This window comes from Onychostoma macrolepis, chromosome 05, assembly GCF_012432095.1.
Source record: "Onychostoma macrolepis isolate SWU-2019 chromosome 05, ASM1243209v1, whole genome shotgun sequence".
Classification (NCBI taxonomy): domain Eukaryota; kingdom Metazoa; phylum Chordata; class Actinopteri; order Cypriniformes; family Cyprinidae; genus Onychostoma; species Onychostoma macrolepis.
The window spans coordinates 6,693,881-6,721,298 of NC_081159.1; the positions used below are offsets into that span (position 1 = coordinate 6,693,881).

Here is a 27,418-nt window from a genome sequence, read left to right on the forward strand (position 1 = left end):
TGTGTGTGTGTGTGTATCTGATATCTTGTATAACACCATTTATTCATAACTCAAATAGTTCTTTTGTTTGCTGAAGATAATATAACAGTCTTTTTTACAATTTGAAATTTAATAGTCCTTTGAACAGACATAATATAATAGGACAATACACAATACACCGTCCTCAGTTCTCAGGTGAGGGTACCATGAAAACAAATGGCAGAGAAACAGAGAAGCCTTTGCACGTTAACCTTTCTCTCAGTCCAGGTTTGAGGGCACGGCTCCACTTAAAAATGAATATTTACACCAACAATGTGTACAATATAGAACAGACAAAATAATGACGTAGAGAAAAAAATTACACTTTGTACAAAAATAGATCATTCTCTTAAAATGCATCTCTTTCGTGTTTTGCTGACATGTCCTGTGATGAATTGATGTCTCACAGGGAAATATTACAGATGTCTGATAGTGGCACATCAGGATTGTAGCTGATATCAGATCAAATGTGCCCGACTCCTGATGGTTTAACACACCCTGTTTGACACAGTGTGAATCTAAGAGCGCTTACAATGTCTGTGTTTTGTCTATACCTCAGCAAAGGGGTCTTTAGTTCTTGTCTGCACATTCTAAATATGCTGGTTTTGGAGTAATGAAAGGCCAAAGATGTCCAATGACAGAACAAACAAAAGATCCACTGATCTTCCCTGACACCGATTCAAATTTCACCCTGGTCGAAGCTTACAAACATGACCACTAGAACTTCAGGTTGTGTATAACAATCACATAGACAGTATATGCTGTTTATGTGTATATCAGACTGAATACTCATGTGCTGTGAGGCCTGGGGTTATCATTTGGGAGAATGTGTCGTCTAAATCAGTAGGTCTTTTGCACTATGTCTGCTACTGACAACTTCCCGAATTCCAATAATAGTTATTAAAATTAATCGTCATCATGAAAACAGTGGTTCAGATTGGCTCAATCTGCAATTGAGGTTTGATGCGTCAATACAAATGTTACGAAATCTATTGTTATTACAGTTTCTTCCTTATTACACAGATAAGACTGCACAACAGAACCAAAAAAAAATAATTGCATTTGAATCAACCTGAGGCTATTTTGCAATGTTTGCCAAGCATTCTGTAAAAACCCAACTGTTGTAATAGCAAATGGTAAAATAGTAAAACCCAACTTCATGTAATAGCAAATGAGTACAGCTGCAATGTCACAACTTTTCCAATAGGGGACAGGCATGGCACTTCCCAAACCTTGCAATTCCCTGAGGCCAGACTATCATCTGGATTCCTTTAACTCCTTGCATATTTTCAAATCACAAACACCCACTTGCTGGGAATTATCAGATTATATACATACATACATATATATATATATATATATATATATATAAACATTATTGAAAATCTTTGGAAATACTTGATACATGTTTATGCTGAATTATACAGGCAAAACATCATGAAAAATCTTCAATAATTATTATTATTATTATTTTTTTTTTTTACACAATTCTAACAATGAATCATTGTATTTTCATCCAGCGCGAGTTCAGCCAGGAGTACACCTGCTTTTCATTCTTTTTAGACCATTCTGTTATTCATGAGCCCATATATCTTCCAAAAAGAAAAGGACTTGAAGCCAAACTGCGTGCAGTTTCTTCCTCATGGAGATGGACTTGAAGAATCCTGACGTATAACAATACCGCTTAAAGAAGCAATTTCTAAGTGCCTGGGGGGGAATTTTTTTTTACTGTGGTCCTGTTCACTGTTTCAATGGTAGATACAGTAATGTGTTTTTTAAGGACAGCTGCATGAAGAAGTGCATATGAGGTATTTTGTTTCCTCTCATGAAATCTGAAAATTCACAGCAAAATGATTGGGAGTTCAGAGATGAGGCGGTTTGGCTGTGTACAAAAGCAGAGGTAGACCTCTGTAAGGCAGAAGAAATGAGAAACCAAAAACTCCAGAACTCCGTGAGACTTCCCAAACGTGCATGCAAACCAGAAAAAAACTCACTTAATCCATCCTACGTGTTATTCCGTAATGAACGGTTACACAGTATTTTGTGGATTGCGCAATGTTTCTGATGAAACGCCAAGGTAGAATTACTCTTGAGTTCAGTCCTCTCCTGTGAGATCAGAGATGTGTCCTGTGGCCTCCTGTAGTGTTCTGTACATGAGCTGCACCCATTGTCAGAAATAAAATCATTCCCTTATGTCATTTGGTGTGGCGCTTCGAGCATTTCCATTAGGAAAGTGTCGATGGGTGTGTCTCCGATTAACTTGAAAAAGAAGAGATGTTCAAGACACTTCAGGCCGATGGACCGCAGGGCAGGCAGACGCAGTAACAGCTTGGCAAATCTGTCCGTGAAACAATGGATGTCAGTGTTTGGATGAGCACAGTGTAATACTTCAGCAGTTTTTTTTTTTTTATATAATAATAAAGTTTGAGGTCAGTAAGTTTTTTTAAAAGAAATTAATACTTGTATTCAGCAAGGAAACATGATGTTGATTAAAAGTGACAGTACAGACATTTATAATGTTACAATGTTACATTTCTGTTTCAAATAAATACTGTTCTTTTGAACTTTATGCTAATCAAAGAATCCTGGAAAAATGTATCAAAGTTTCCACAAAATGTTTTTGGAGCAGCAAATCAGCATATCAGAATGATTTCTAAAGGATCGTGTGACGCTGGCATAGATTGGCGTAATGGATGCTGAAAATGAAGCTTCGCAATCACAAGAATAAATTATATTTTAAAATATTAAATTAGAAAACAAATACCTAAAATCAATATAACATTTCTCAATCAACGTTTTTTCTGTATTTTAATCAAATAAATGCAGCTTTAATGAGCGTCTCTGAAGAGCGTCTTTAAAGAGTCTGAACGGTAGTGTAAAAGAGATCTAATAAACGTGTATTTACTGTAGGCAAAACTGACTTTTACTATGTGTACGAAAATGGGTTGTAAATGTTGCTGACTTCAAATGAAATTGAAAAATATCTCATGTTCACTGTGAATCCAGGTAGACCTCTGTTAAATCTCTGTAGCATTCATTTTGTTTTGTGCCATTACTTTCATTTTCATATGCAAGTGAAATAATTAAGGATACATAAACAGACGTGAGGTGAAAGAAAAGTGTGTGTGTGTGTGTGTGTGTGTGTGTACCTTCCAGGCTGATCAGGATATTTGTGTTTACAGTAGGCCTCTAGAGATGCATACACTCTTTCCCTTAATGCCTCCACCTCTGATGGATTAGACAGTCCTTTTGAATCTAAGAGTTGATAAAACACAAAAGGTGGATTAAAGAATGAACATGGGCAGATAGAGACAGAGATGGAAATACAGTTTTTAAATACATGAATTATGTTTCCATCTTTGTTGCCACAGTTTTGGAAGTGCCTTTTTCTGTTTTAAAGAAGGGGGTGTCCCGATACTTATGTCCAGCTCATGTGTATAGTTGGTGTTTGGTGACGAGTTTTTGGCTGAAGGTTTGCATTTAAAGTCACACCAGAGGTGTTCAGCTGGGATTAGGACTTGGCTTTCTGCAGACCAGTCAAATTCTTTCACACTGACTCAATCAATCATTTCTTTTTGAATCTTGCCTTATACACAGAGGCATTGTCATGTTAGAATAGAAAAGGGTCCTGTCCAAACTGTTGCTATAAAATTAGAAGCACACAATTCCCTAGAATATCATTATATGCTTTAACATTAAGATTTGTACTCATGGAAATTACTAAAGTAGTCAAACCTGTTCATTAGAAGGGGGTGACCCAATACTTTTGTCCATATAGTGTATCTCTATGCAATGCCTTTGAACTCAGCTTTCAGTATAGTTTCCAGTATGATCAAATGGAAAATCGACTGTGATTTTTAACTTTCTCTTTTTCTATACTCATTATCTGACTGGACTGCCAACATTTTTACACACCAAAATGACTATTTTGACATTGAGATCACATGATGTTGTCATAACGTTTCATTGATTTATTGTTTTATTTTTATTTTTAAGTATGATACTGCTTTCTATAAGCTCACTATACTGCAGTTTAAAGTCATAGGAATCTCATTTACTCTTTCTGGCTTCGTTCCAACACATTTTTTAGGAATTTGCCAAAACAAATAGCAAGGTAGGTTAATCAAACTGAAGTGGCATTTTAAACGCACTTGCATAAGAGTGCTGTGTGCACATGTGTTTGTCTAAGTATACATTACTGTACCTGGATTGAACAGAACAATGGCCCGCAGGCATCCAAGTTCAGTCTTGTCCATTTGCATGTCTCTCATCTTTGACACAAGCTCCGTCAGCACTCTGTAAAAAAAGGGCAAAAATCTTTACGTTCACAGGCAACACGACCAAGCTGATTAATTGCAAATTCATTTTCTCCAATATACCCCTAAAAATGTCAGGAAATATTCTGCAACATATTAAACATGCCCAGTGAGTCAACGCTCCTCCTTTATATTTAGTTTTCATATCGCCTTGAAAATCAAAGTCATTATGTCTTATAAGACACATTCATCTCTACTGCCGATGGACCGGGCAGCATATATTTCATTAGTGAGGACACCAGCATATCTCACACCGCCAGTGAAACATTATCACAGCGCTACATAAAACTGCCATATGGCTTAATGTAAAAATGACATCAATCAAGAGTAAGATGTGGAGGACACTTGCATGATGCAGCGTCTAATATCATTATGGAGGTTATTTTCAAAAATTCATGTGTGCATGACCTACGGCTGTCACAAATCTTCCACACGGTGTACCATGAGGACACTGAAGGGTCTCCTAGAAGATCACAAGACCATACCCTCCATAAACTGAATGCTGACATTGAATTTAGTAAGGATAGTTCACCCAAAGTGAAAATTCGATCATCAGTTATGTCGTTCCAAACCTGTATGACTTCTCTTTTCTGTGGAACACAAAAGCAGATGTTTAGGAGTATGTTTTGGCTGCTCTTTTCCATATAATTAAAGTGAATGGGGGTCTGGAGCTATCAAGCCCCAAAATGACAAAGGGAAGTATCATGAAAGTATCATAAAAGTTATTAATAACACTCACACACTATAATCCACATCTTATAAAGCCCTTAAAAAAAGTTTTGTGTGTGAAAAAGACAGAAAGTTACTTCTATCTTTTGCTGTAGTGTGGCAGTAGGTAATAATAGTTTACATTTCCAAACATTCATTTTGCCATTAATTGTAATAATTTGTTTGCACAATGAGTCTGACAGCAGCCAGAGCTCCACACAGAGGTCTGATCTCATCATCATCCAGTCTGTCTGGAATGACCAGTGTTGGGGAAAGTTACTTTTAAAAGTAATGCATTACAATATTGCGTTACTCCCAAAAAAAGTAACTCACTGCGTAACTTAGTTACTTTTTATGGAAAGTAATGCGTTACGTTACTTTTGCGTTACTTTCGCGTTACTTTTTAAATATAAGCAGGGATTGATTGTTTTTAATATAAGAAGTTCTATTTATAGCAAATGTAAAAGCCCTTTCACGAGGAAAAGTAAATTCACGTCTGTACAGTAGAACGCAGGAGAAGAAGGTTCAACACAATGAAGCGCAATTGTTAGTTTATCTAAAGTCATTTTTGCTTATTAGTATGGTTGAACTGGATCATCAAAGGTCAGCAGCAAAGACATTGGTTAATAAAATGGGATTAGACACATTTGTGTCATTTAACATTTATTTATTGCAGGTTTGCGTCATATTCTGAGTTTGCATTTCAATGTTTTAATTCATTTTGATGAATACTAAATCTGTTTTTGTTTTTTTTTTGCGAGCGAGATGAATTAATGCACATTCACATTTAGTCTAGAACTACAGTAACATCATACAACGCCTCTGCACTTCCGATTTCTCCCAACATGGGGACAGGAGACTTGTCAGTCAATAAATGGGAAAACAAAGTAACTGGTGTTACATTTTTTTAAAAGTAATTCAGATATTTTCTTGTAAATTAAAAAGTAATGCGTTACTTTACTAGTTACTTGGAAAAAAGTAATCTGATTACGTAACTTGCATTACTTGTAATGCGTTACCCCCAACACTGGGAATGACATGAAGAAACTGAGACAGACTAAATCCAGAAGAACTGTGGCAACGTCTCCAAGATGCTTCGAGAAACCTACCTACAAAGCTACTTGAGAAACTATGTGCAAGTGCACCTAGGACAAAAGCCGCTTTAAACGCAAAGGATGGTCACACAAAATGTTGATTTAATTGAGTTAATAGAAGTTAACTGATAAATACAATCCTTGTGCAAACAAAAATCTCACTGGATTATTACAAAATGAATGTTTGGAAATGTAAACTGATATTTTTGGTGCAATTTGCTTGTTTCGGTTCTCTGATTTATGGAGGTTTCTCTACAAAATCATGGGTAATGTAGGTAATATATAGTTTTATAACAGGAATTCAGCTGTGAAACACAATTATTTAAAATGTTGAAATAAAATCAACTAATGGCTTCAAGAAAAGCATATGCGATCGGTTAACAACCTCGTAGCTCACATCCAGTCTGTCTTAAACGGTTTACAAGTTATACAGTGGGGCAAAAAAGTATTTAGTCAGCCACCAATTGTGCAAGTTCTCCCACTTAAAAAGATGAGAGAGGCCTGTAATTTTCATGATAGGTATACCTCAACTATGAGAGACAAAAATGAGAAAAAAAAATCCAGAAAATCACATTGTAGGATTTTTAAAGAATTTATTTGCAAATTATGGTCAATAACAAAATTTCATCTCAATACTTTGTTATATATCCTTTGTTGGCAATGACAGAGGTCAAACGTTTTCTGCAAGTCTTCACAAGGTTTTCACACACTGTTGCTGGTATTTTGGCCCATTCCTCCATGCAGATCTCCTCTAGAGCAATAATGTTTTGGGGCTGTCGGTGGGCAACACGGACTTTCAACTCCCTCCAAACATTTTCGATGGGGTTGAGATCTGGAGACTGGCTAGGCCACTCCAGGACCTTGAAATGCTTCTTACGAAGCCATTCCTTCGTTGCCCGGGTGGTGTGTTTGGGATCATTGTCATGCTGAAAGACCCAGCCACGTTTCATCTTCAATGCCCTTGCTGATGGAAGGAGGTTTTCACTCAAAATCTCACGATACATGGCCCCATTCATTCTTTCGTTTACACGGATCAGTCGTCCTGGTCCCTTTGCAGAAAAACAGCCCCAAAGCATGATGTTTCCACCCCCATGCTTCACAGTAGGTATGGTGTTCTTTGGATGCAACTCAGCATTCTTTGAGTTTTTACCAAAAAGTTCTATTTTGGTTTCATCTGACCATATGACATTCTCCCAATCCTCTTCTGGATCATCCAAATGCTCTCTAGCAAACTTCAGACGGGCCGGACATGTACTGGCTTAAGCAGGGGGACACGTCTGGCACTGCAGGATTTGAGTCCCTGGCGGTGCAGTGTGTTACTGATGGTAGCCTTTGTTACTTTGGTCCCAGCTCTCTGCAGGTCATTCACTAGGTCCCCCGTGGTTCTGGGATTTTGCTCACAGTTCTTGTGATCATTTTGACCCCACGGGTGAGATCTTGCGTGGAGCCCCAGATCGAGGGAGATTATCAGTGGTCTTGTATGTCTTCCATTTTCTAATAATTGCTCCCACAGTTGATTTCTTCACACCAAGCTGCTTAGCTATTGCAGATTCAGTCTTCCCAGCCTGGTGCAGGTCTACAATTTTGTTTCTGGTGTCCTTTGCCAGATCTTTGGTCTTGGTCATGGTGGAGTTTGGAGTTGGACTGTTTGAGGTTTTGGACAGGTGTCTTTTATACTGATAACGAGTTCAAACAGATGCCATTAATACAGGTAAAGAGTGGAGGACAGAGGAGCCTCTTAAAGAAGTTGTTACAGGTCTGTGAGAGCCAGACATCTTGCTTGTTTGTAGGTGACCAAATACTTATTTTACCGAGGAATTTACCAATTAATTCTTTAAAAATCCTACAATGTGATTTTCTGGATTTCTTTTTCTCATTTTGTCTCTCATAGTTGAGGTATACCTATGATATAAGTTTTCTTTTTAAGTGGGAGAACTTGCACAATTGGTGGCTGACTAAATACTTTTTTGCCCCACTGTAGTTAAAAATCAGTTCCCCTAGGAAGAAAACGAATGGAATTTTTTACCTCTGATACTTTTACTTGTTTACTTTTTGGAGCCTTAATATGGTATTTTTGTCATTTGTAACACTGACAGTCCCTCTCCCCATTTACTTTCATTCCAGTAAAAAGAACAGCCAAGATACTCTTCAGAAAATCACCTTTTGTGTTCCTCAGAAAAAAGATATTCATACAAACTCAGGCTTTTTCTCTGAAAACTCTTAACACTTACTAACCTGTCAAAGATGGCTCCCACACCGGCAGTGTGTGCACTGTTTCTATGGACGTGAAGGCCTGTGGCTAATAATATCCCATCTTTCACAGCTATAGAACGATGTGAAAAAGAGGCGATCAGGAGTTCATTCCACCCTAGCAACAGAGGACAGAAGCACAAAAGCACATTGATAACCGAACAAACAAACAAAGGTAACAGGAAAGAGAGCAACGTGTATCTGTATCTGTTTGTATGCACGTGGTGGCTTTGTCTGTTGCGTTTGTTTACTCTTCTAGATCAATATCAACTTACTGTAAGTTGTATTTTCTTAAACAATATTGAGTTTTAATGAGGACATTACAAGTCGTTTAATACGTCGTCACAGTTTCATACGCTGCGATCCCATTTCAGAGGCTCTGAATAAAATGCACTGAATAGAGTTTGATTGTCCTCAGGCAACCTACAGCCTAATGAAATAAATGCAACATGTGAACGGCGAGAACAATCCAGCCTCTTATTCTCCCTCTGTCTATGCTGAAGCCATCATCCTTAACAGAATAAGGACTCTCACTCCAAGATAATGAGATGGAATTCCTTCTTTAATCGATGCTGTGGCCCGAGGCTGGATCAAATGTATCTCTGAAACCATATAAATGCTTCTGGAATAGACTATAATGTCACATAACCGTAAACATAATCATTTCATTAGTTGATGCTGTTTTGAGCTGTAACTCCATCGCTGGAAGACTAGATGTAAAGCACATGGGTCACATCAGGCTGATGTCTGCAGGACTCAAACAAAAGTGGTCTGTGTTTTTTTTAGTGACGCACCTGCTCTCAGGAGGATGACTTGATCGTCCAGCGGGAGATCAGAAAAGTGAGGTATCCGCTTGGCCCACTCCACTAAGGTAAAGAGTTGCTTGTCAGCTGCTTGGCAGATGTTTGTTACAGGGTCGTTAGGCTGGAGAGAAAGAGAAAGAGAAAGCGGGGTGAACTCTTTGGCTATATAGCTTTCATGGATATACACAAAAGAAAAAAAAAATACAAACAAGTCCTCTTTTGTCAGCTGTTTCTTCTAGACAGCTAACGGAGAGCAAACTTTTGCTTTTGTCTCCTTATTCTCCGATTTTCTCCTTGGAAAAAGACCCTAGCGATCTCCTAATTTCAGAAAAGATATCAGCTATGTCTCATAATGCCAAGATACCAGCATATGCAGAAAGCCTCTATATGAACAAACAAACATTTCTCAAATTAAACTAAATTATGCTATCCACATTCATTTCATTTAGGAGAAATTTCTTAGAAAAATGTGATACTTAATCTCTCATAGTATACAATATTGTAAAGAAATAAGAAAGTTAGTTGTTGTAAATTTTCATTAAAATGTAACAACTTTTGTGAGAAAGGGGAAGCCATTGTATTGGTTAACAAACATATTATTTAAGCACTTATATTTTTTTTTTAAAGAAATTAATACTTTCATTCAGAAAGGATGTATTAAATTGATCAAAAGTGACAGCAAATACATTTTCTATTTTAAATAAATGCTGTTCTTTTCAACTTTTTATTCATCAGAATATCAAGAAAAAGCTGTTTTTAACATCCAGCTTTGCCATCACTGGAATAAATTAAACTTTAAAATATATTTAAACGCAAAACATTTATTTTAAATGTAGTAATATTCCATAATATTATTGTTTTACTGTATTTTTAACCAAATAAATGCAGCTTTGGTAAGCATAAGAAAATTATTTCAAACACATTACACAACAATCTTTTAACCCCAAACTTTTGAGCAGTAGTGTATTTCTACACAAATATGCTTTTGGACATATAAAACTTTTAATGAGAGACAATAACAAACAATGCTGCCTGGAATAATAACAAAATGACATGTTACTTCATGTTATTTGCATTCAGCATAGATATCACCAAGAGAAACTCGGCTGTCAAACTCAGTGATGTGAGTGGAAAATGAGCAGATATCTTGTGGGAAGTCTTGTGGAAATCATTCCTGTCATTTGCCCCTAATGGAATATTTTTATTTTCGGTTTAACTCTTGCTCTCTAAAAGCCGTTCCTTCTGCTTGAGTAACCCAAACTGTCCAGCCCAGAATCAATCAGAACAAGCACTCATGAACCAGCAGCCTGTTCTGCTGTTGTCATGGAGCAAATTCTGTCCCAGTAGGATCCTGAAATCACATCATCACTGAAACATCATCATCATCATCCACCCAGAGCGAAAAGCGCTTTTATTTTAGTAGTAACATACCCTTGTGGAAAAGTAGACTTTATCACTCTTTTACAAAGAGCACATATAACAGAAATAATATACTTTAACACATTATACTTAAAGTCCCCATGAAATCAAAATGGAAGTTTATTGGCTTTTAGTATGAATATGTTAGTCTTAAAGTCATCTATAAGCTTTATAAGCTCATCAAACTTTCTGTCCAATCAAATGCTCTCTAGAATCTGAAGCGTCCTGCCCCATATACTATAAATACACACTGAAGCTGAAATTGGTCAATTGTTCACAGAATTAGCACTCTCTGTATGGTGAATGGCATGTAGTGCACTATATAGTACACATGCGCGCGAGTTGTGCAGATCATAAAATGTATCAGGCCCATTTGAATTCTACACAGAATGCTATATTTTATAGCGATATGGATGAGATTAGGAGGGGAAACAGTTAGACAGTCTCAGTATTAGAAACAGCACTGATGAGTAGCTTGCTGCTTTACATTTAAATATCTGGCTTTTATAGTTCTTCTGAAACCCTCCACCTTCCCCAGCTCCACCTGTATAGATCTGCTACGGGTTATTTTGTGTGTGTGTTAAATACTCACAGCACTGTATCAGCGTATGTATTGGCAGTAGCCAGTGCCTGTATTTGCTTTGCAGCAGCAGCAATAATCTACAACAACAGCAATAACCAACAGCAGCAGAAATTCAGCAGCAACAGCGTAGGAAAGCACTAATTCTGCCAAGATCAAATATATTAACATTGTCATATCCATTAGCAGGATAAAATCTTCTGAGAGTTGTCATGATAGAACTTAAAGGGGTCATCGGATGCCCATTTTCCAAAGGTTGATATGATTCTTAATGAAAATTCTATAACATACATAACATTAAAATTTCTCAATGGTAGTGTAAAACAACACCCCTTTTCCCTTGTCAAAACAGCTCTTTTCACAGCAACTCGTTTTGTTGCATGTCTCTTTAAATGCTAATGAGCTCTGCTCACCCCGCCCCTCTCTTCCTCGGGGTGACGGGCCATACTGCGAAACTTGCTAACAAGCACATTGTTAGGAAAGGCAATTTGCAAAGATTCATAAAAAACCTTAATACTCACTTCTTCTGTAGGTGAGGCTGGATCATGAATGATTTGCGCAAACATAGATGCATTTAGGTAGATCGGGGGTGCATTCCCTTCAAAAATAAACGTAATCCACTGCGTCTTCAGCGGCTCAGATGTCGGGAGTAAATGACAATTGCCATGTTCATTATTACATCCAACAACAAAACACCTCAATCGCTTAGGAGACATTCTTATCTCCATCTCCTCCGGCGTCGAAACAATGGCGGACTGATGACAGCTCACTCAGGGCGGGTCTAAGGAAAAACGCCAGGGTCAATCAACAATCGTGGGAGGGGCCTGTGCAGAACAACGTCACTCTGCCAAGAATCTTGAGATTGGCTTGATATGAGATATGAGGGGTCAAGATTTATGTGAATTATAAAAAAAACACTGGGTGGATTATTATCATTATAGGGTGGATGTGTACACACACTGCCAACACACATTTATGTTCAAACAACACGCAAAAGTCAATTTTGCATCCGATGACCCCTTTAAAATATCTTTATTTGTGTTCAGCAGAAAAAAAAAAAGTCATACACGTTAGAAACGACATGAGAGTGAGTAAATGATAACAGAATTTCATTTTTAAGTGAACTATCCCTTTAAAAGCACTTCTTTATCATGAGTTCATATCACCCACAGACTGAAATATCATAACGAGAAGAAGATAAACATCTTTCTTGAAAGTCTCTTAATCTACACATCTTTCAGTTCAGATCGTCATGTCTTAACAGTTCTCCAATCAGCCCAAGAGGAACTCAAATTCATTAGAGCCCTATTCATGTACCAGGACCTTCCCCAGGGCTCAAGGACAAACGCACAAACAGCCATTAAAAAAACAACTGTGGGGGAAACAAACAATCTGAAAATACAAAGTAGGGAAGACAAAGCATATGCCTCTTTCTCCCTGACCTCTACCTGATTTAGAGCTTACAGCTGCACAAAACAGAGGACAAATGTGCACAAGGCATAAATATACACACAGCGCTAGCCTCCGTGTGTCTAACTGACATGCTTAATGGCTGAAGCTCTTATCTAGTGACATGACAATGTGCTTCTTCTGCAGTATGTCCCCTCTCCAGGGGTCTGTATAGAGGCCTTTAATGTCAAAGTGCACTGCTATGCAGCCGAATCCATCCACTGGGAGTGGGACTGTAAAAATAGCCCTTCTTATTCACAAACAGAAATACTCAAATCTGCATCTGACTCTTTCTTGGACAGCTGCAAAACTCTTAAACCTGTCTTTTTGTACATCTGCAGGCAGGCTGGAACCTTTCTTCAGACTTGACATTCAGAAAACGATCAAACCCGGCTCGCTCACTGAGGAGCAATTGTGAAGTGTAACTCTGAAACAGCACATTTCAGATGAGCCAAATGTTCTCCATAAGTTGAATGTCACCGAGTGTGATTTAGAGGGAGAGATTGGCTTACAGAATTGGCAGGCGCACTCAGGTTGGCCTCCACGTAGGTCTCCGTCTTTGGTTCCACTGCCAGTTCGGCTTCCAGAATCTTCTCCACGGGCATGTCCTCGTTGGCACAGCTGCCGAACTCACTCTCGCTCCGCTCCTTCGCCCGCTGCCGCTCCTCCTGAACAGCTGCACACGTGCAGGAACAAAATTAGAACGGCTCACATGTGTGATACGTACAGTTACATACACAAACAAAACCGTGACCTTGCGCACAATAACACACAGCTGCTTTTGGTTTGCTCTTAATCTACACGTTTCCACAAAAACAGCTCAGGCTGTTTTTCATCGAGCTGCATGTGCATCCAGACCATTATTCACTGACTTCAGAGGACTGCAAGTTGAGGAGGTCAGTCTACGTTTGTAGTGACGTTATTAGTAATATGTATTCGGCTCTTTAAAATATGTATATTGTATTTGGGTGCAATCCAGCGCTTCTATTCAGTCTACGGACAAAGTCACGGGCCATAAAACCGTCCCTCGGTCAAATGATTGGTTACTCAGGTTGACAATGTATTGGTCTGTGTGTGTGTGTACATGAATTTTAGTGAGTTGTGTACACAGCATATACTGTGTGCATGTTTGGCCTGGTTCAGAGGGGGAGCCAAGTCTAAACCACATAGTCGGTCTACTGTGGTCTGGACCTGGTGGAAATGAGCCCCGTCTGCCTTGCCGTCAGGCTGTGGAACTTTTCAGCTTTCCCTTCTGTCTGTAAAAAGCCTTGTTTTATGACTCTCTTTCTGTTCGACAGAAACCGCTAGCAGATCATGAGGGGAATTCTTGAGTGGGAGCCGTGGAGGTCAGCTGAAGGATAAAGCTTTACTCCAGGAGTTACTGAGAGGTGAGGAGAGAGGCACAAGGAAATTATTTTAGCTTTATTGTCCTCAGAAACAGAAAGACAGAGAGAGTGACTCGTGGGGGAGAAGTGTGTCAGGTTACCTCTTTCTCAGAGGCCTCAGTATAGGGGGTCTAGCCTTGTTCTCTAGACTATTTTAATAGCTTGAAAAATAGACCTAACATATTCATATCGGGCTTATTCTTCATGACTTTTTTCTGCTCTTTTGAGAACAGATTACAAACTAAATTGATAGCACAAAATAAAGAACTTGGAAACAACTGTCCTCCATTAATGCAACATGTTAGATATAAATAATGAATATATCAATTTCTACATGCTAAACTTGTTTTACTGGTGTATACACAGCTGCTGGTTGTGTACTGTGTTTTCTACTTGTGCATTATTATTATAATTTTTTTACAGTGTGTTATTTTGTGGTGCCTGGATGGAAACCATATTACTAGAATCAATATTAGTCTTATTTCTGAAATGCGCATGCATAAAGCTTTAATATTTTCTGGCCTTAACTAGGTCAGAAGAACATATTAAAAGAGTTTGAAGAGACAGGTTTTTAAAAATTTATATTTCACACTTGCATCATTGACTGGGACCCCAATAAAAAAAAAAAAACAGAACATGAGGGATAGTATTATGAACTCATAGTATTATGAGTATTATTTGTAAGTTGCTTTGGATAAAAGTATCTGCTAAATGTTTAAGTGTAAATTATATTCTAGAAATAAATAAATAGTTTACATTCTTCCCAGCTGCTGGAATATTCTAAATGAAAACATGTATATTCTATTTCCAGTATTTTCTGGTGGAAACAGTGGAAATACAATCTCTTGCAATTTAATGTAATTACTTTTAGATGATTCTAGACTTTAAAATGTGTAATTGAATCAACACATTAATCAGTCTCCTTCATTTTCTTGACAACAGCACACAGGAGCGCAATGAACTGCAAATGGTAGGTCATTAGTGCTTTCAACCATCTGTACTGTGAATTGATTCATGTTTATTTCTTTAAAAAGAATCTGTCGCCTCCAAAAATGTGTTACTTTTCAAAACTGCCTGTGTCTCAAAGCGTTGATGATTACTTTTAATTTGGACATAGGCAGAGAAAAATGAACATTAGATATTCAGAATAAGATAATGTCAAAACACTTGAATATTTGCTCTGTTTGTTCATGTTAATGAATTAATGACCGATCCATAATCAGAATTCTGATATTATTTGGTATTGGCGTGTGCATGTAAATGTGCTCAATCACTAAAAGAAAGAAACAACACACCTTCTCTCTTCATTCCCATGGCTAAGCACTTCTGATAACGGCAGTACTGGCAGCGGTTGCGTTGGCGTTTGTCAATTAGACAGTCCTTGTTGTCTCGGCAAGTGTACGTCAAATCCTTTCTCACCGTTCTCTTGAAGAAGCCCTTACAGCCCTCACAGCTGTACACCCCGTAGTGTTTACCTGCCAGCAGACACATGCTTTAGTATTCTTCCCAGCAGGGTTATCTTTAATTGGCATTTAATATCAATAATTCAACAGCACCACATCTGTTTTTGTCACACACTACTCTGAAAGAAGTAGTAGACTATGAATATATAGTCCAATTTCATGACTGCAGTTTAACAAGTTCAACAGCTCTCTGGAATACTTGATTCTGATTGGTCAGTTTGAGCATTCTGTGGTTATACAGTATTGTGTATGGTTGTTCATCTTATATCAATCTGTGGGCTCTTTCTTCTCATATAATAAACTAATGCTATACTATTTTCAGTCAAATTAATATTTTATGTGGTTTATTTTTTTTTCCTTTGGTAAGTAGATGGGAAATATAAATACTTCTTATTATTTATTTATTATTATAAAGTAATGCTTCTCATAGGTTATTGTGATAATTTAGCTATTTTGTTCTGTAGTAACATACAGAAACTACATAGAGTATTATTATTATTATTATTTTTAAATCATCTAGGTATGTGTGTTCCAATGTGTGTGTGTGTGTGTGTGTGTGTGTGTGTGTCACCTGATGAACGGTCTCCGCAAATGGCACAGATGTGTTTAATGAGGGAGAGGCATGTGCCTGTGGGCTGCGCTGGGACCTTCATCACCCCGTTCAGACCCAGAGGGGGTTTAATGTCCTCTGAACTACTGACTGCATTCATGGGTGAGCTGAGCTAAAAAAATAAAAAATAAAAAATAAAAAAAGATAACAAACCATTATGAAGTTAATAACTGAATTAATGGACTGTTAGAAATGGGAGTATCACATTCCCTTAGATCATTACTGCCTGTAATCAAACACACTGTGATTGTGTAACTCTCATAATTTATATATGACATAAAAAGACAAATTCCAGATTTTTTGCATACGCTACTGTTCAAAAGTTTGGGGCTGGTTTGATTTTTTAAATATTTTAAACAAGAAGTCTCTAATGCTCATCAATTTTTGTTTTCTGTTTTAATATGATAAACTGTAATTCACTTGTGATGGCGAAGCTGAATTTTCAGCAGCTATTCAGTGTCTTCAGTGTCACGTGAAATCATTCTAATATGCTGATTTGCTGCTCATGAAACAATTCTTCTTATTATCAGTGTTGAAAACAGCACCTTAGTATTTTTGTGGAAACCGTGAAAGTTTTTTTTTAAGGATGTTTTGATGAATAGAAACTACAAAAGGCCAGCATTTGTTTGAAATAGAAAAAAAAAAAAAACTTTCTGACCCCAAACATGAATGGTATAATGGTATAATACACACACATGGCATTTATTCTTAATTATCCAGAACTCCCAGACGTGCGGGAAGTGGGGGCACCCTCTTCTGTGGGCAACTGTTTCAAAAAAAAAATTGGATTGTCTATTTAACTGCAAATAGCCCGGTTGTTGGCAGAGGCTATTTACACTAACTCCACCCACAAACGTATGATTGGGATAGTCAAATTTGCAAAAGACGATTATCAGTCGTTAGATTCAGTGGCGCAGATGGTACAGTGTGTGTCACACTCCTTTTGACACGATCGCCCGGGGTTCGAATCTGCCTTTTGGCGAACTTTTTTTCTCCCTTTTCAAATTTCAAGTCACATCAGAAAAGCAATTATTTTTTAATAAAAATGAAGGAAATAATCAAAAAGTTGAAAATAAAGTATCAGGTAGGGTTAGGGTAGGGTTTTGTCCCAATAAGGTGGCATCCATTTAATAATTTGAAATAAAATTAAAAATTACACTCAATAAGTTATTGCATACTTTTTTATAATGTATTACAATGCAGAGGTGCAGATAATTGCCACTATTTGCAATAAGTAATTATCAGAATATCCTGCTATTTTAACATAGAATAAATAGAATCTAAAGCTATTTGCACTGTGTAAATAGCATATCACTAAAAAATACTGCTATTTTTACTTAGTGTACCTAAAAGAACCTAAAACATCTTCCCGCGCCCCACTGAAGTCACAAAAACTGTGATGACAGATGAGCGGACCTGTGAAAGACACGACAGACACACCTACAGGAAACATTATGATGAAAGAATGTTCGCTATGTTTTTCTTTGGTAATTCTTGAGAGGCAGATAAATGGAACTTTACAGCTTCCTGGAGTGAGGAAAACATACAAATGATTCACCAAAGAAAGTGCAAATGATTCATCCTAACTGAACATAACAATAATTATAGTTTTTGTCAAAAAAAGTGCATGACATATGAGTCAAGAGTTCACATATCCAACAGTGTTGAAATGTCAAAACATTTAGAGACAGTCAGACAGCATGACGATTTGCTTCATGGAGAATTAGAAACTACTGTGTTCATTTGAACAAAAACCCTCTCCTGGCATCTCCACACCTTAAATTGTGTCAGTGTTATTTTGTTCGCAGTATCAAAGAAAATCTGACTCATGATAAATGTTTCTGGTTTACAACACATGCCTGCACCTGTGGTCAGTAGTACTATTGGCGTAGATACTAAATTACATCAATGTCCTGCATACAGACTACTGACATAGCATTACATAATGTGATGCATTAACATGAAGCTTTTAATCCTGAATTCCTACTCATAAAGGTAGGCATAACATATAAATGTGACCTAAATTTGTTTAATGAGATCCTGACAGCTTACTTTATGAGTCAAGAATTAATCTATAATGTTCCAACAAAACAATTCAATGAATCTAAATGCAAATTCAAAAGTACTTTGCAAACTGTGCCGTGTATATACATATCGAAAACAAAAGAGCTACCGATGCAATTGTGATAGTAAAGGAGTGGCAGGAACTCAGATACATACCAAAATGCACACACCTGCACATAGGTTTACAGTCACATGCACCTGCACACACACATGCACACAAACAGATCTACCTGCTGCCGTCTGCTTCGTTTCACATGCAGGCATGGCGCTTTTGACATGTCCTGTTCAATGGCATAATCTATCTTAAGGGGGCTCTTGTCAAATCCTGGTGGGGCATGTGAGCGTACACACACATACATCCCCCCCACTATTTTGGGTAAACTGTAATTCAATATGTTCCTGGATTCTCTGTGTGCCAGTGCCATGGGATAGTAGCTTCTAGATTTAGAACAGAGACAGAGAGCAGATTAACAGTCTTAACTTTAAGCCCTGAAATAGAGTCTCAGATCCCCTCATTCATGCACTCCAGGATCAGTAATCATGAACCATCCCTAAAAATGTATAAAAAAAGCTACCAGCCAGATAAAATAAGAAACATCTACACAAAAGTAGCTTAAAAAGTAAAGCATGGCTCTAGAAACACCAAGGTTATGGGGTTGATTACAGTGGATAACAGCATCTGTCAAATGTGTAAATGTAGGAATTGGAGGTGCAACATAAATATGTTTAAACTGACGTGAAACCAGTGGAATTCCTCACATTGTGGCAGGGGAAAAGCATGACCAATAAACAAAGCAGAAAACAAAAGAAAACAAAAAAAAAAATGAGACAAAAACCTACAAAAAAACAAAACAAAACAAGAAGTAAAACGAAACGAAATAAAACAAAACAAAACGAAGTAAAACAAAATGAAACAAACCAAGCCAACACAAAACAAAAAACAAAACAAAAAAAACAAAACCACATTTTATATTGTAAATAATATAGTTTCAAATGCAGACTAATTTTTTTCTTCTGCAGTGAACTGAACTTCACAGAAAATATTGTATGGAAAAGATCAGTTTTGACATTTCCATAATAACTCCCTTTTGTGTTATGTGAAAAAAATGTGGACATGACGCTTCTGGTAGAAATAATTAGGAAGTGGTGCAACTTTTAATACAACATATGCCAAATCAGGCTGGGAAAATACACTCTCTTTTATAGTCCTGTGGAAAGAGTGAATAACTGACATTTCCATAACCATGAGAACCATCTATGACGTCCAAATGAAAATAAGTAGCATGTCCAGAGAGTGGAGACAGACATAATGAACAGGGAGAAAATAAGTTTTATTATTGTGCCTTACACTGTAGAGTCCACAGGAGCTATTACAAGACAGATCACATGTGCCATGTGATCATCTCATGCCTGCTGCTTTGAGTGTAGAGCTTTCAGAATTGTTAAATTGTACATGAATTAGTGTTGCTTCTTTGCACAGTCATGAGATGCTTTGCACATTAGAGTCTGACCATAAACATCCCTAAAATATCATCTGTGCTCTGAATCATGCTACAAACATTTATTTATATGATGCAGGAATATTTATATATTTATGCCCTTTTTTACAATATGTAATATAAGTCTCAGGTGTCCCCAGAATGTGTCTGTGAAGTTTCAGCTCAAAATACCCCACAGATCATTTGTTATATCATTTTGAAAATGCCTATTTTGAGCGGAAGCAGAAACACGCTGTTTTTCGTGCCTGTCTCTTTAAATGCAAATGAGCTTCTGCTCCCCGCCCCCTTTTCCAGAATAGAGCTGCACCATTACAGCTCGTACCTGCTAAAAAACATCTGTTTTGGTTCTGATTATCATGTTTATTGCGCTGAAATCATGCGTTTTAAACCATATTAGTTTAAACTTCTGATATACGGTTTTCTGAGTGCACACATCCGAAGCACACGTACAGAAAGTGGCTGTCACAGCATGTTATTAAAACTCTGTTTATCATATTTACATTTTCGTTCGTTACATTTGATTTTATTTCGTATGACCTGTCTTGTACAAATCTGTAGGTTTTGGGAAAAACCATGCATATTTTACGAGGTGGCAAATTCGTACGAATGACCACCCCGAACCCCTAAACCTACCCCTGACGGAAAACGTACAAAAACGAATGCGTGAGGTCGTATGAATTAGCCACATCGTAAATACTTACGAAATATTACAAAAGACATTTCAAATAAATTTCAACGTTTCAACTTTCTATTCTTTCTCATCCTGAAAAAAAAGTATCACAGTTTCAACTAAAATACAAAGCAATGATTTCAACATTGATAATAATAAAAATGTTTCATGAACTGCAAATCAGCATATCAGAATGATTTCTGAAGAATCATGTGACACTGAAGACCGGAGTAATGATGCTGAAAATTCAGCTTTGCCATCACAGGAATAAATGACATGTTAATATATATATTTCATTATAGTTATTTTAAATTGTAATAATATTTTACAATATTACTGTTTTACTATATTTTTTATCAAATAAATGCAGCCTAAATGCAGAACAGTAGTGTACTGGTCATTTGTGTATCTGTCTTTGTGTGTATGAAAAGAGTGAACTGGCCGGGTGTTAAAAGAGTTTCATTCTGACACACACCACATGGCTAAGCTGCAGTTTTTAACAAGCCAGCTCATTTCCCGTGCGATTGGGCCCTGACCAGGCCCCAACCGGGCCTCTTCTGAACCCATTTAGCATGCCAATAAAAAGTAGAAAGCCCATGTGGCACACTAAGGCTGTGTTTGACACCATGCGGTCAGAGATCAAGCACTCTGACGGGGCTAATGAGGATGAATGGGGGCCAGGGCACCTCCAAGACGCCTCTCCTTAAGCCCATACGCCATTACTTAAGGCAACACTATTAATGTGAAACTCCCCCTTCTCCATTTAGTAGCAAAATTAAAGCTCTCTGACATGAAACTTAGGTGGGAGGAAGACAAAATGAAGTACATTGTGTTTATGCCAACCCAAACTTGTTGTTAATGGGAACTTGTTTCCATTTCGGGGTACAACAGTAACGACTGAACGCTTTACTACTGGTAGTGGGAGGGAGGCGATATGAGGTAAAAAATGTTCAGACGAAACCCTTCACAATAACATGTTCATAATGAGTATAGCGTGTGGTTTATCTTGAACTGTGTTGCAGGGATTTCAGTTCTCATATACCATCTGGTGTCTGATAAAACCCCATGGTCTTCAAATTAATTTATAAAAGGCTGTTATTTGATATGACTTGAGTTACACTAAATGGTTTTTCTGATTCTCCAATGACTCTGGCAGGCACTGATTTCACTGTGCCAAAGTCTGACTCAAATCCATCTCGCTTATCTCTACAGATTTAAAGTTATATGTTAATGATCACATTTGTAATGCAAACACACTCATATAAAGCATTTCTATAAATCCAGTGCAATGAAAAAATGTAGTGTTCAGTCAATTATATTATCATTGCTATAAAACATGCCCTGATGTTCCTCACTTTACACTGCCAAAATATTGTCATCAAATGACAAGTGGCTACTATAAAAAGTATTTAATTTACTTTCTTGTATTTAACTGCAAAGACAAGCAACCAAAAATGTAATATGACGTGACATATTCTATAAAAAGGTAAAACAGGAAATATTTATGCTAAAAGAAAAACATACACGTATTCAAACATTCAGAATTATCTTTCCATAATTCTTCTAAAATCAAACCTTTAAACGTTGATATTAGATAGTATCGTAATGAGAAAAATTACATCTGAATCATTTACTTTCTAATTTTTTTATTTATTTTTTTCCTGTAGTTAATGAGAGTATGCAAAGTTCTGCAAAGTACAAAACCACCAGGGTTGGTGTTCAAATCTTAAGAAGTCATTTTAAATTTAACATTTCAATTGAATAATCTTTATGTTCATTTGTATATTCTACAATTATTAAAATCCAGCAAGAAGTTTACTCTTGACGAAGCTAAATGTTACAAAGAACACGATCAGAAAGAATTCCATCTGCATTCACTCTAATCATTTTTTCGTTTTACTCAACTGTACAAAAGAAAGTTCTTCCCTAAATATTTGAGCACAAATTCATACTTTAAGTGTTTATCTGTTTATTTATTATCTATGTACCCATGAAAAGTAAAAAAAAAAAACAACAACAAAAACCTGAACCACCTACAGATATGCTTAAATAAAACAGATTAAACCAAGCTAGTTTCCTGGAAACCAAATGTAGACAATAATAATAAAAAAGTGGAATTACATCACTTGGAAACTGTAATATTTCTTGTATGATGTCTCATAAAACCCAGCTCATATTGGGAGGGATTTAACAGAAATCCAATAACACCACAAAATTAGCTGCATTTTCCACCAATGAAACGCTGCTTCAGCAAAGCCTTTTAAACTATGTGTTATTAAATAAAAACCCAATCGCACTGATGCTGAATTGATTAGATTTCCTGTGAATTAGCAGAAGACTGCAGTGTGCGAGAAAAGCTCATTTGAGGTGATTTTTCAAAACATCACTAAACTCTTGATTGCTAAAATTAATGAGGTAAACAGTGTGCATATGCATGTGTGCGCCATATGGAAAATGTAGTGAAAGTATTTATGCATTTCTAAAGACCTTGAATGTCCAAACTTTATAATTGCTGCCATTTTTCACCGCTGAGAAACTTTAGCAGAGATTTTTGAGCTCTGAGTTATGCAGACAGCCTTCGCCACTACTGCCAAATCAATTACATTTGCAATGAACAAGCAGATGATCATGTCTCACTGTAGCAAGAAAAACCCATTAAAAGCAATTTTTCAAAACCCTACTAAATTGTCTGATTGATTAAATAATGCAGGTAATGATTCGAATAAATGTTTATGTCCCTCTGTGTGATTTTGTGCATCACATACTCGTGCAATCAACCTGATTTCAGCAATCAGACTCTGGAAAATAGATCTTTAATTTCCAGCAGAGTTCAGGTCAAGTTTAGCCAATTCAGCAGGAAAATTCAGTTCAAGTTCAGCCCCAGCATACCCAAGAAAAAAATATTGATCAGCTGCAAGCCTCTGAAAGAATCTGCAATAGGACTCGGTGCTGCTGCCCACAGGAGTTCATGCTGAAGCTGTTAAATAAGTCCACAGTAAACGCTGTGACATCTTACCTGTGGGCTCAGGCTGGGTCTGAAGGTCATGCTAGTGGAGGACGGGCCGCTCATGGAGGGGTGGCCCATGGGTGAGCTGATGATGGGGAACGGCGAGGGCAGGCCGTTGATGGGTGAGCTAAGGGTGCTGATGGGCGAATGCATCTGACCCGGGCTGGAGTTCATGGCGGACTGGCTGAGCAGGGGTGGGTGGAGAGGATGGTTACTGAAGCCTCGGTGACCTGTGGAGGAGCTCAGAGGAGACGACGAGAGCTGACCAGAGGAGTCTGCAGGATGGTGAGAGGAAAAAAAAGAGTTAACCCACACAGGAAATTTCAGGAATATTTTGCTTTGTGAGGTAAACAATGGCATTGTGTTTTTGTTCGGTCTTTTTACAGAACCGCTGAATGGATGACTAATGTGGAAAAAAGTTTAAGAATGTGAAAGTAATGTACAAATACCTGTTCATTTTAAAATTTCTTATCACTTTAGAAACAAAAGAGTTTAATGTACAATGTAAATATTTCTTCCGCTCTACAAACTTCCACTCTAGTCCAAAAAGACCACATATTGAAACTAAACAGCAAAAATTATTTTGTTTTTGTTTTTCAAACTGTGCGGCGGTGTCAGGGAAAGGGTAAACTATGACAAATAACATAGTTATATTATATTAAACTATATTATAAGATAATGAATACTGAAAATAATACAAATAAATAGATAATAAATGAAATATATCACAGTTATTCACGGAAATAATGAAATGAGTAAAAACTTGTATTTTTTAATCCAAAAATAAATAAATAAAAATTGATCAGCTGCAAGCAGCTTTTCAAATAAATTGTTCATTTAAACTTTTTATTTATCAAAAAAATCTGAAAAAAAGTCTCAAGGTTTTCACAAAAATATTAAGCAGCACAACTGTTTTCAACATTGATAATAAAAATATGTTTCTTTAGCCACAGAATATTACCGTGATTTTGATTTATAAAGGATCATGTGACACTGAAGATAGCAGTAAAACAGTGAACTGAAGACATTAGAAAACAGTTATTTTAAATTGTAATAATATTTCACAATATTACTGTTTTTACTGTAGTTTTGATCAAATAAATATAGCCATAAGAGACTTCTTTCCCAAAACATATATAAGTATAGTGCTGTCAAACAATTAATCGCATCCAAAATAAAAGATTTTGTTTACATAATAAATGTGTGTGTACTGTGTATATTTATCAAGTGTATATAAATACACACACATGCATGTATATATTTAAGAAAAATATGTTACGTTTATATATTACATATATTTATACATGATATAAATTATATTAATATAAATACATACATGCAAATATTTTCGAAATGTATAAAATATATGCTGTATGTGTGTGTATTTATACATACATAATAAATATACACAACACACACACACACACACATATATTATGTAAACAAAAACTTTTATTTTGGATGCCATTAATTACAATTATTCGTTTGACAGCACTATTTAAGATGAAGTATAATCAGGCTAATTATGTGTGAGGACTCTTACACACTCTTTATGCTCTTTGTACATCTGTTTGTGTGTGTGTCTCTGTGTTTGTGTATCCATATGCACTTATATACAGTACAGTCAGTTGTTTTGTTGACACTGTTTGCTCTGATAATAACACAGTGGACTTCAGCCACAACTTGCCTTCCCTTTACAGAGACAGTAAACACATGCTGAGAAAACACAGAGGGCTTAATTACTCATCCTTGTTTTCCCCCCACAGCTACAAGACCTTGAGTGAAATGAAAACAATATCAATCTTTCTATACATGCAGCAGCACATCTCAGGAAAAGGTCAATGTTCAAGTGTCATAGCAAATATCATATTGAAACATTATCCTCACACCAGCTTATTTTCTCACTCTGTCTATTGTGAAACTTTCTGAAGGCCATTAGTCACTCAGTGTGTTTCTCTAGAAAAAGAAAGTCTGTAATATGATTTTTATCCATGCCTATTGAAAAAGCATTAACACAATCAAGTTATTCTATTGAAATCAGCCAGGGTCTTTTATATCACACGTCCTAACAAGTCTACAGAAAAGTCCACTCAAATGGAAACTACTGTGTACAGATGTTACCTTAAAACAAGTTTACAGTGAGTTTAAGTTTATAGAATATGCATATGGACTGAATAGTGCTGGGCTATATGATGATATATATATATATATATATATATGATTTACAGGCATTATACACAGGCATTATAGGCATATATGACCTACAGGTACAGGCATTAATACATTTTTATATAAATACTAGGGTAAATACACGTGTGCTGTTATCAGCTTGTAGTTATTAACAAGTTAGAATGGCAAAGACATGTAAAAATGTGAGAAAAAAACAAACAAAAAAAACAGTGGGATGGGTCCCAGATAAGACAAAACTTGCTGTATTAATGCAGAATTCAAGAATGTGTGAACATGTGCATGTACATTGAATATTAGAGTCTGTACAATCTGTTTTATAATATTAGTTTGACTTTCGTTTCTTGCTTTCCACTTAAATGTAAAATAATGAAGCTGTTTTTGTATTTAGGACAGACTTCAGTTGTTCTAAATAAGTTCTAAATAAAAGGAGAAAATGAGAATCTTTAATTTGCAAAATATTTAATTCACTGGATTATCAAAAGGCCTGATTCTGTTACCATGATATCAAAATCCTCCTAGAAAAGATTTATAAAAAGATTTATACTTAAAAATGATATTTCTGTCATCATTTACGTTCCTCATGTCATTCCAAACCTCCTTCTTTTCTACACAAAAGAAGCTATTTTTTAAAAAATGTTGGTAGCCAAACAGTCACCACTGGAAAAAAACAAACAAACACTGAGATATATCTTATTTTATGTTTCACTTAAGAAATAAAGTGATACAGTTTAGGAACACATGAAGGTGATTAAATGATGCATTTTGGCTGAACTATTCCTTTAATGATGCACATAACAATGTGAAACCAAACCACTGAAGGTTCTGAGAAGCTACAGTAAGTTTAAGATTTGTCAGGTTGGATTTACGCCAAGAATTCTTTCCGCCAACCCAAACCAGCCCTGCAGACTGTCAGCAGCATTTGTCCATGAGAAGACTCAAAAGTGGTGAATGGACATGTTGAATAGTACAAAAAAAAAATAAAACTGAGCAGAAACCTCACACACACTCATGTTTCCTTTCAAAGATCTGGCTGAAAGCCCTCACTGGACAGTTTCAATGGGTTTTGATCTGGTTTCCATCCCCATCTACATGACAGAGTAAGAGTCTGCAACAAATGACGACAGACAATATGCGTCTCTGATGACACACCACACGCATGAACGCAACATATAACAGCCCACAGATTTACACAACTTGTGTGCACAGGTACATACAGGCATGCACAGTACATTCACATAGAACATCAACACACACCTATACACACATTCCCAGAGCACTGGAAGAACATTTCAGATCATAAATCAGGTGTGTAGGAAGATCATTAGACGGCTCAAAGTGTATCCCCCACACACACACATGCTCACACACTTACACACCACAAAACTAATTCTGAATGAGAATCGGTGCTATTCTGAGGAACAGAAAATTGTGGTTTTCTCCCTTAGATGACCACATGCTGACAGCAAGATTTGCAGCTCAAATTCTTTCTCTGAGAACTGCAGCATAAGTATGACTTACAAACATTGGTCTACAAAATCTGGTCTAGGGTTTACTTCGAAATGATTTTCACTCAGAAACATGCTATTACTGTAAATGTAACAAACAACAAAAGAAATGGCAAGTAACACATTTAATTAAACATGAAAATTTGAAAGACTGAAACAGTGTTTTCTTGTAAAACACACCCTAATAATTTCCAGTTATTAGCCAGTAATTAGCCAGTTTCAAAGCTAAACCCTTGGAATACACAATCTCGTCATTACTATCTCAACCCTGAGTTTTGGCTCTGTTTTATTTTAATATAGACAAGCAGTAGACTCTCTGTGTCAATTAAGAAAATGATCTGGTCTTATCACGTAAACACAACAATCTTGACTCGACCGCTGTATAAAT

At 36.7% G+C, this 27,418-nt stretch overlaps 1 protein-coding gene across 2 annotated transcripts in view; it reads right to left on the minus strand.

Annotated features, from left to right (window-relative positions):
* Positions 1-100: 100 nt before the first annotated feature.
* rxrab (retinoid x receptor, alpha b) overlaps positions 101-27,418 on the minus strand; it is a 62,863-nt gene continuing 35,545 nt past the window's right edge. Inside the window, exons 3-11 of one of the 2 annotated variants that reach the window (XM_058777542.1) lie at positions 23,345-23,610; positions 16,057-16,207; positions 15,318-15,497; positions 13,150-13,313; positions 9,181-9,310; positions 8,372-8,504; positions 4,223-4,314; positions 3,168-3,273; positions 101-2,356 (exon numbers count right to left, since the gene is read on the minus strand). In XM_058777542.1, coding sequence (XP_058633525.1) covers positions 2,209-2,356; positions 3,168-3,273; positions 4,223-4,314; positions 8,372-8,504; positions 9,181-9,310; positions 13,150-13,313; positions 15,318-15,497; positions 16,057-16,207; positions 23,345-23,610 — 1,370 coding nt within the window. In that variant the 3' untranslated portion in view covers positions 101-2,208. Of the gene's footprint in view, positions 2,357-3,167; positions 3,274-4,222; positions 4,315-4,748; positions 4,925-8,371; positions 8,505-9,180; positions 9,311-13,149; positions 13,314-15,317; positions 15,498-16,056; positions 16,208-23,344; positions 23,611-27,418 lie in introns of those variants that run through there. The other variant, XM_058777543.1, reaches the window with a different exon arrangement.